The 10,728-nt window shown below is 40.4% G+C and overlaps 1 protein-coding gene across 2 annotated transcripts in view; it reads right to left on the bottom strand.

Annotated features, from left to right (window-relative positions):
* LOC102015388 (cytochrome b5 reductase 4) overlaps window positions 1-10,728 on the bottom strand; it is an 83,271-nt gene that overhangs the window by 55,029 nt on the left and 17,514 nt on the right. For both annotated transcript variants that reach the window (XM_013510896.1, XM_005377692.2), the window contains exon 4: window positions 6,978-7,059. In XM_013510896.1, the coding sequence (XP_013366350.1) occupies window positions 6,978-7,059 (82 nt within the window). The remainder of the gene's footprint in view (window positions 1-6,977; window positions 7,060-10,728) is intronic.

Genomic DNA, 10,728 nt, shown 5'->3' with positions numbered 1-10,728 from the left:
GTTCCCCCTAGTGGATTTTGACATGAAATGCTATAAAATGGTCTTTCTATGAAATCTAGTTCATATTTAGAAAATATATATGGTTATTAATAAACCACAGGACCCTTTCCACTAGCTTAAAAGAAGATAGGTCAGTGGCCGTTCTGAAGACTAGGGGGACAGGTTTCACTGGGACAGACTGGTCTTCATCCTCCTCTACACCCTAGAGGAAATGTTGAACCTGTTCTGTCTCAGTTTCCTTTCTAGTCTTATCTTCCACTGGTGAGGAGGCAATCTTAGCTCTTGAAATTCCCTATTCTCGCTTTTCCAGGCTGAAAGTGGCAACTCATGGGCAGGCTGTTTCAATAAATCACTGTGAACATGAGAAGAAAAAAATTCCTTTCTCTGGTCTTATTTCTGATCTTTTCCTGTCACTTTGTACTTTCCTTTCTTTTGGAGGCATGTAAGGTTACAGAGAGAAGAACTCTGAACTGCTCCAACCTTTTCCTTCATCGAACAACTACGAACTTTTAAGTTAAACCCATAGAATGAGCATGTGCTAATGCCAAAGACAGGGAATTCATCTTAGATGAGGAATACACTCCCTATCTCTGGAGTAGGTAAGACATCGGAATTCTGCCTGTCAAGGAGAACACACATAAAAGCCATGTCTGGCTTAGTGTTCTCGCAACAGTCTTCCTCAGGAGACTGAAGCTGGGTGAAACAGGAAGGACCTATTTCCAAAGCTCCACACTTAAGGGATCAAAACACATTTAGCCTATGGGAGGATCTCAAACCGTTTTTTTCTCCTCTCCTAGCTCTAGTTACCATTTATATGTACAGGCAAGGAAAACACTTTCATAATAAGTTGAGGACTTCGAAACCTTTACCTTAAACTTATAAAATGCTATGTAATGATTTTTGGTTGGATTATTACCTATCTCTTATAGAACTTTAACAAACAGTGGTCACTCTGCCGGCTAGTTAAATGATCTTAGAGCAGCTGCTACTCTTAACGCACAGGACAGGTTTCCCCAGCACCTTCTGGTGAAAACCATCAAACCAATGGGCAATGGAACGTTGACCAGATAATCAGCTGGTTTGCTTTCTGGACACAGATCTCTGGTTGTACAGAACAGGAGAAATGGAGAGCAGCTGAGACTGTCATGGCCAGGGCTTCTCTCTGGCAGATACCCAAAGGTTCCTCAGTGGGAACTGGCTCTTGACTGCCTGACTGGGAAGCCAGCAGAAAAGTCTCCCCTTATTGAATATACTTTTCTCTCACTGCTAGTAAGTTAGAAACCCCCCCTAAGGTTTCTCCAACTCTCTGGGAATTAATTAGAACCACCTTGTCATTAGAACACCCGCTTGCAACAACTGCTTACCTTTCGCCAAGGAAAGCAGCTATCGGGGACAATTTACAGTTGGGCCTTGCAAACGCTAACTAGGGGTAAGAGAGTTAGCCTTTTTCCTTTCCTGTGTGTGTTGAAGATGGGTAAAATGTGCCTTTACTAACTTGTAAACTGTGATTGGTAGGTGATGGATATAAGTCTAACCTCTGAGCTTCAGAGATATAACAATTTTAAAATGGACTTAAAAAGGTGCAACCTTGTCTTGCTGCTAGGAAAGGCTGACTAGGGGATGAGATAGCACAAGCGTCCTGGATGGGGCCAGGGCAGAATCCCTCAAACCAAACGTTGCTTCTATCTCTAGAGGTGATCTCCTTTGTAGTCTGAGACGGTTCCAACTACTTCCAACTCACTTTTTGGTATTTGCCCTCCTTCATGGAACTAGAAAGCAATGGTTCAGCGCTAAGAAATGCTTCTGCTTGAAACATGATTGTTCCAGCTGAGATCAATTATAACTTCTGCTTATAAAATACACCTATGGGATAAGTACCTAAGCCCCCTGGTGAGAAAAAAGTACGTAGCAGGAGAAGGGTGGCTGGGCTGGTCGAATTCTATCTTCTGGACTCTCTCCAGACAGCACCTACCTACCCTCAAGTAAAATGAACTCAAGGGACGCCCCAAGGGTATAGAAATCAAATATAGAAATTAAAGGGGGGGTGGTATTTTCTTTTTTATTTTTCTGGGAAGCTCACTGTCAAAGTCCCTTACTCCTTTGGAATGTATGCACTGAAAAATGTTCACTCTTCATACGATGGAAAGAGTAATTTACTATTTTTCTGCACCTTCACATGGCCTGCCTACCCTCTAGAGCCAAGATGGAATGCAGAGGAAGTACTGATTACAGTGCTATCTCACAACTAGAATTTTACTGTAAGAGAAAGGAAAAATGGTCAAAACTGCCTTACGTCCAAACTTTCTTTGCATTAAGAAATAATCCTTATTTTTGGTTCAAAATGTAAATATGAGCCTCAGGAAAATGAGACACCTCTTGCCTTTTAAGACATCCATTATGTCTGGGCTGAGGCTGCTCCCCTTAGACCTCTGGAGCCTGAGGACCAGGTTTCCAGGACAACCTTAATCAGAGCCTTGCCCATTCTTATGAGTCTGAGGCTTCTCCTACTTGCCCTCTGGGCCTGAGGGCAAAGCTTCTAGGCCAGCCATGATTATACATGAGACTGTATCCATCCTTAGCTGATTTTGTTCAAGCGTCTCAAGGACAATATCCCTTACAGAAAGTAAACGGGGAATTTAGAACTACTCCTGTTCCTGTGACCACCTTCTCTCAGTAACCTAAAACAGATCAGGCAAGATCTAGGAAAGTTTTCAGATAATCCTGATACGTGCACTAAAGTCTTTAGAGGACTTACTCAGACCTAAAATCTAGATAGAGGAGATACAATGTTACACTTGTTAAACCATTGATTTCTAGTGAGACAATGAGCACAGACTTTAATCCATGAGTTTCCTAAGTGTATTACAGATACCCAGAGATACATATTTTCAGAGTAGATTTAAATAGAGCCTAGCCAGCACTACTGCAAAGGAAATTTACCTAGGTGACTGGATAGAGAACCCAAAATGTCTCAAAGACCTCTTTGTCCTAGGGCCTAGATTTCCTCTGGACTCTTACCTGCCTCTGTCTGTCCCAGGAGGCAACAGATCTCTTTTCCAGGCTGGGATTTCAGAACTTTTGATTCAGAGTCATTTATTAGAAAATAAGTCCTACACAATATAATTGGAACCGTTTCATTTTCTCTCACTTTCAAAAGGTTAAAGAAACAGTCATTCAGGATCTTTGATTACTGGTTTCAGCTTGCTTGGCAATACAGGTGGAGTCAATCATAACGTTTGTCTTTGCAGTCAGGTTTTGCTAAGCATCAGAGATTCACCTGGGAAAGCTCTTCATCTTAACTGTCTCTCTGCACCTGAGATGATTAGGGTGTAGCTCTTGTGCCACACCTGGAGTCACTCTTCTGTCCCTTCTGCGCTGCCCTGCCCCGAGAAATAACACAGTTCACAGCCATGTTTGGTCCAAAGCAATTCTCTCCTCTGTGGTTGTTGAATTTCAGGAATGTTTCCCGAATGGTGAGTTTCCCCTCCCTGGTACCCTTCCAGAGCGAAAGTGATCTTCACTTATCTCTGGGTCCTATTCAGAAACTGATCTAGATTTAATCCTGAAGCTCTCGAAGAATAGATGGACAAGTTTTAGTCCAAGTTTATCTACCTTTTAGTTCTCAGACAAAACTGGAGATTAACTTCTCTCTCCTCTCATCAAGAATGATGCTGACTGATTTTTATAGGACAAGACCAACTGATTTTTACAATACAGGTGAGTTCACTGATAGAACACAACATTCCTAGGGAAGCTTATGAGTTTAATAACCGTTTTAAATGAGAACATTAAAAAATAGGCACAGCCCCAGTTCGCAGGGGACGGCCTCTCTTCATGATTTCTCTCCAACCAACTCGCCAGGCTGGCCACTATTCTCAAAGATACACTAACTGAGGCTCTAAAAATGAGGCCCTATAGCTGAGCATGGTCCAAGGGTCCCAGGCAAAATGGGTAAAACTGTCATAGGTAGGTCTCTGCAGCAGGGCAGACTGAAGCCCTGGCAGACCTTCCTCCTCTACAGTTTTAAATTCATACTTAGCTCCAAAGAGTGCCACCTAGCCTCCTTCTACACCCAAACCTGGCCTGCCTGGAAATAGTTACCTTTAATAATCTGTCCCTCTAAAGGACACACAACCATGAGAAGCCTATACAGTGGGACATTCTAATAGATACACTATCAGCCTAGGACCCATTTTAAAAACACTTTGTTTTCACAGGTATAAAAGGTTTCACTCCTTCTGATTCTTACTGCAAGGCATCTCTGTTAATTGGCCTACAAAATGTTCTGATAGTCTATTTACAGTTATAAACTTAAAAGCTACAAATGTTATTATAATTCAACTTGGCCAAGTACATCTGAGTGCACTCTGGTCTATTAACAATGTGTGCCTGTGTATCTGTTTCTTCAATTTGTGACTGGTTACAGTACAGCTATTCTTGTTTGAGCTCAACAATTTTTTTCTTCTTTTTGCCTTTTTGGATTTTTAAAATATTTGTCTATAGCTTAAGTTGGCTTACAGATGTCATCAGAGTTAGGGACATGCTTCCACCCAGCTTGTCAACTCAACAAAATGATGTCAAGATCTCAGCCACCAACCTGGAACCCCTTCTGTCTCTCGTAGACAGAAGCTTTCTTTCCCCCAGTAAATATTTCCTGCTGTTAACCTCTGTTGCTCTTTACAATTCATTCTTCAGTTTTGGGGAACACGAACTCAATATATCAGACATCTAGCAGGTTAGGAGTTATAATATTTCCCTCGTATTATTTAGATTATTTGGATGTCTTATATCATCCCTATAGGAGTGTGCCAAGATCCTGGAAGAGATACACAGAACAGTTCCCAAAGCCCTGCACGTGGACTTCTTCTGAGTATCCAACAGGACGGGCTAGATCTGACGTCAGCCTGAGGAATGGAAGATACAAAAACGATGGTCCACACTGAGTTTTGGCCACTGGTTTGTCTTGCATGGTGGCCATTCTCACCTGTAGGGTTTACTTCTTTCCCTACTTTTACTTGACCTTAACTCGCTCTGTAGAGTGTATTTCTTTTCCTACCTTCAATAAAATGCTGCCATTTGTGTTTGTTTTGACCAATTCTTTGCTCAGGCCAAAAAGAACCTAGAAACTCCCTCCAGAAGCAGACTCCAGCACTCCAAAACATGTTAACAAAACTACAATCAAGTAATGAGAAATTCAGAGGCAATACTGAGGTAAGACAGAGTGAAAACTAGATAGAAAAAGAGACCAGGAAATTGGGATTTTAAAGATGTACTTTGAAGAAAAACTGCAGCTTCAGAACACAAACCCAGTTTATTTACTTTTTTTCTCTCTCTTCTCCCAAAACAGAGTAAAGGGGTTGTCCCTTTCCTTTTCACTTGCAAATGGTCCTCCTTCACCCAGGAATCTCAAAAGGCAGCGCTTTTGAGATTTCCCAGATGATTGGATCATTATCCCATCAGGGTGGGCCATCCTGTCCAACCCACTAGGCTACACTAAGACCACAGATAACTGAATCCCACATATTCCCACCACCCAAAACACATAAAAGAGCCCCACTTTCCAACTGCATCACACCTCACTTCTCTGAGCACCTGCACTCCGCTCTTGAGTGCATCCTCTGTCTACCCCTAACAGACCTTTCTCATTTCTCTTTTACAGATGCGTCCTGAAAATTCTCTTCCCGTGATAGGAGTAAGTGAACCTGCAAACATGTTTTACAACAGTAGGCTGTTCTTATTTCAGCATAGAGGACCTTCCAGACGCAGCTCAGTGACAATACTTCTGAGACTGTAATATACTACTGGAAAATACTACCACTTTAAAAAATATGATGTTGAATTTTTTAGAAGTACATTTATTTATAGAATAGTACTGCCCAAAAATGAAATACCAGGTAAGCCATGAGTACACTTTAAAATTTTCTAATAACCTAATCAACAATGAAAAGAAGGCCAAATTAATCTTTCTACTTAATATATCCCAAACAGTATCATTTCAATGTGTAATCAATGAAAACTTATGAGCCATTTCACGTATACTAAGTCTTGAAATCCAGCCTGCATTTTACATTTACAGCATAAATGAATTTGCCCTGGGCACATCACAGCATTCAGCAGCCACATGTGACTAGCAGCTACATTAATGACAGCCAAAGAATAAGGGCAAAGGACAAACTCATTTTCATCTTTTTTTGTTTGTTTGTTTGTTTTTCCGGTACCAGGAATCGGACTCACAACCTTGTGCTTGCCAGGCAGACACTGTGCCGCTGAGCTAAATCCCCAGCCCTCATTTTCATCTTTACTGAAGAAGGAAGTGTTCCAGGTACACACATTACCAATATTTCACACTTACCTTTCAAGCAGCTTCTCCTTTATTCATGATGATAAATCTTTGTAAACATAATACAAACTACACTATTTTCTAAACAAAGGATTACAATAAACACAGCTAATTCTTTCCTTAGTATTTTTGTGGTTTAATCTTAAGTGTACACCCCCAATTCTGATGTATTAATCTACTGACAAGCTGAGTAGCTGACTGCTACTATGAGGGGGTCTGGAAGGAGGTGGCCCCTGGGGCGTGACTGAAAGGCACACTCTTGTCTTAGGCTCTTCCCTCCTCTGCTTCCTGGCTGCAGGGGGTGAGCAGCTTCCCCCTATCAGGCCCTGTCACCACGCCATTTCTGCCTTGGAGCCTGGTGACTGTGGTCCTAACCTCTGAGGCTGTGAACCAAATAAACCTTTCTACCTTTAAATTGTGGGTATCACGTATTTTGTCCCAGGGATGGCAAAGCTGACTAATAAGTATGATACATTCATAATACGTTTTAGAGCAGAATAGTTTTACTAATGTAAAATTTTTAGAAGTGGAAAAAATATTGTGATTTATTTAAACCTATTGGTTGAAATCCAAGTTAAATTTAAAAAGGCACTTGTCCATTATCGATCAATTGTTCCAGCTCAGCACCAGCGCATACCTTTTGGAACTGCAGGTTTAACCGCCATTCTGCCAACCAGGCATTCTTTCAGCATGGATTCGTAATTGACCCAGCGGTGAACCTGGCATGGGAGACAAATGGCAGAGAAGTAACATGACTAACTCCAAAACATACTCTTATTTTATCATGAGTAAAACTAAACCTTCTTGAACACTCTGAAGCTGATAAAAGCAGTGTTCTCAAAGTGTAGTCTACAGACTTTTGAAGGCTTCTGATACCCTGTCAGGTACCGGTGAGGTCTTGATTAGTTCCATGAGAATACTAAGATGTTGCAGTAGTACCTCGCTTGACAAACTTAATTTGTTCTACGACTTTGGGGAAGATGGGTGCCTTTGTGTTTGTGTGAGGTGGCCGTGGTTGTGTTTGTCACCCTATGTGGGGTGTGTGAATGGAAGCAAAATTTCGTCAAATACTTTTGTTTAAGAACCAAGTTGTTTGTGAACAGATGTGAACTGAGGTATTACTGTATTTGGCTTTTTCTCAGTTGTCCCATTTGCAATGATTCTACGAGCAATGGTGGGTAAAACTGCTAGCACCTCAGCACTGATCAAGACAGTGACTCCAAACTGCACAGGCAGTCATTCTTCACCACTGTGAGGCTGCAGGGAGATTTAACAAGGTCCTGCACAAAAAAGGAAAATCACTAATTTACTTAAATCTAGACAGTTAGGACAGGTCTTTTTTATGTTCTGTGTAACAAAATAGGAAGGTCTCAAAAACCACTGAAATGTTAAGTTTGGTAGTCACCTTATGAAAAACCTTAGCAACTGTTTGATTTGCAAAATGAATGGGATTTTTCTTGAGGGGCCATTAACAGAAGTAACTGATGAACAAGCTGGTTATTTTAACTTTGGTACTGATTTAACAGATGTTTTCTTGAAAATGAACAAAGTAAAATTATTACTTCAAGGAAAACAACTGACAGCCATTTATTGCTACCAGTGGGAGTAAAATTTAAACAACCTTTCTAAAAAGCACCTTCTCAATATATATAAAAGTCTTAAAATGTTCAGCCCTTTCATTCAGAGACTGTACTTAGGAATTTATCCAAGAAAATATCTGTATACACAGACAGATGTGAGTACTAGTGTAGAAAATAGTTTATTAGCTTTTGAGTAAGGCAGCTAGCTAGCCGAAAGGCCTGAGACAGAGATGGGTGTGCAGTCCTACCGATGGAAACTAAAATAAGAATAGACAGTGAACTGGAACTCTGGACAAAGAATGAACTTCCTTAGTGTTATGGTTGATACACTGTGTCAATTTGAGAAGTTCACAAAGTTAACTACGTGGCTCAGTGGGGGCCAGGGACCTCACTTTGTAAACCTCCTGAGCCTGTAGAAGAGGAGGGTACAGAGAGGGGTGGCCTGCTTACAACAGAAGGGAGAAAAGCAGGCTTGCTCTTCCCCTACTTGCTGTCTTCTGCCACCTTGAACACTCTGCCATGTGCCACTCTGCCTTGGAGCCAGCTGACTACAGACCCAAACCTCCACAAACTGTGAGCTAAATAAGCCTTTCCTTCCTTAACTATGGGTGTTGGGGATTTTGTCTCAGCAATGAGAGAAAAATAACCAAGACACTCGGGAAGCACAGAATGCGCAGCCTGATTCCTACTAAAGCAGGGTGATTACTCCCTACCATGCTCCTGAGTTGTGAGGAACTTACAATGAAAAATAACAAGGTCTGTTTCTCTAAAATCCCAATTTCCTTTAAACTATACATGCTGAAGAACTGGGTTAGAGAGCCTGAGTTCTAACTGGTCATTTTAAATCCAGAGCTGTCTGTGATAGGTGGCCACTAAACAACTGAGCACTCCCTGTGCTCCACTTATCTCTAGGGAGCTCTGGACCGAGAGGGGAAGTAGCCACCCTCTCAGCACCCCTCCTGGAAACGCAGGAGCTGCTTTTCCATTTCCAGTTAAACTCCAACCCCTCCTTGAGATCACAAACTTGGCACACCTGACATTTAACATGTTGGGAGTTATTTTTCCCTTATCTCTAGGATATTCATCGTAGCACTATTTAAATAAGCAAACCACTGGAACAAAGTAAATCTTCAATTGTAGAAACATCAGAAAAGAAAAATCACAATATATTACTTATAAAACACTATAGAAACATTAAAATAGATAGGTCAAATATTGATACAAGAGTATTTATAGTATGAGCCTGAGTAAATATATATTAAAGTAGCATATATTTTTTAAAAACACATATATTTATAAATGGGCATTCATATAATAATACACAATAAATTGAAATTTTATTTGACAAATTTTTATGGAGTAAAACACTATCTTTGGAAATATGGAGCTAGGTAGAATTTAAGTAGCTATATAAAAGAGAAAAGTATAAGAAGGAAGAAAAAAGTGTAACATTTAAAGAACGATCATAGGGTTTGACCAGTGACTGAGCACTAGGGCACACGGCAATCATGCACGGGCTCATCCCTTTATCAGAAACAAGAACCAGGAAAAAGAGGAAAGAAAAAGTGATATTATTTGAGAACATACTAAAGTTGAAGAAGCGCCCATCAGGCATCTGGAAACGCAAGGTAAGAGATCAGGACTGGGATCAAAACTGGAGACAGAAATAAGACAATTAAAAAGATTAATACTTTTGGACAACTCAAATACTGGCCACAAGTAAAGTTTCACAATGAAAAATCCAAGAAGCTTTACCACTTTTTAGAATACAAAGTTTTTTTACTTCCACGGTATGTAGAAGTCCTAAGTAATTTAAATTTTCTGGCCTCATTAAAGCCAAGGGAAATACAGAATCTGGGAAGCACAGTATTATTTTTACTACTAAAGAACTTAATATAGCACTTCTTGTGACTTCTCCCAGACAAGCTCTCCTTAAACAGAGCCCATGTAAATTCACACTACTGAGAGCTGGGTGTGGTGGCGCACGCCTGTAATCCCAGCACTCAGGAGGCTGAGGCAGGAGGACTGTTGCGAGTTGGAGGCCAGCCTGGGCTACAAAGTGAGCTCAAGGCCAGCCTGAACTGCAAAGAAAGACCCTGTTTCAAAAAGACCCAAAAAAAAGAGACAAAAATAAAAAAATTCACACTATTGAGGCATGTATAAACTCAACACTGTGGAATATAAATAAGCCTAGATTTTACTGAAAATTATTCTTGAAGAATATTTGAAGAAATTTCAAAACTTACAAAGCAGATAAAAGAAAAATACGGCAGGCAAGCTTTTAGGCAAACGTTCCTTGCATTTCCAGGTAATAACAAATATCAACTGACATTGGGAACTTGGGTTAAAATAGTAGTAAGAACGCCCTAATGAGAACGCTATCATGACCAATGAGCAAACATGACCTCAGGAAGAGGTCAAACTCAGGAAGACCATTAAAACAGCCAAAGAGACTTTGCCACTTTGGTAGATGCAAAGTATACTTCCAAGTATAAAACAAATTATACTTCTGGCAACCTGGTTCAAAAACACATACATAAATGAAGAGGCATTATGAACAGAAATCAAATTGTATTTAATCAAAAACAACTCTAAAATGACTCAGTCTCGTTCAGTATCTTGAATGATAAAACCCAAGTACTATAATGTGGGTAAGTATCATTCAAATATAAAATAAAGGACATGTGAGGACAAAGGCAAATTTCTGTCCTTCTCAGGATTGTCTGTTATCTCAGAATACCAGTTCAGTAAATTGACAGTAGCTCCCATATTCTGCATACCTGCTAAATAGTGCAAGAACTAATACTT

The sequence above is a fragment of the Chinchilla lanigera genome, unplaced genomic scaffold, assembly GCF_000276665.1.
Source record: "Chinchilla lanigera isolate Chin_1 unplaced genomic scaffold, ChiLan1.0 scaffold00010, whole genome shotgun sequence".
In the NCBI taxonomy this organism is placed as follows: domain Eukaryota; kingdom Metazoa; phylum Chordata; class Mammalia; order Rodentia; family Chinchillidae; genus Chinchilla; species Chinchilla lanigera.
Note: the sequence above shows the minus strand (reverse complement) of the source record. Positions and strands in the feature narration are given on the sequence as shown.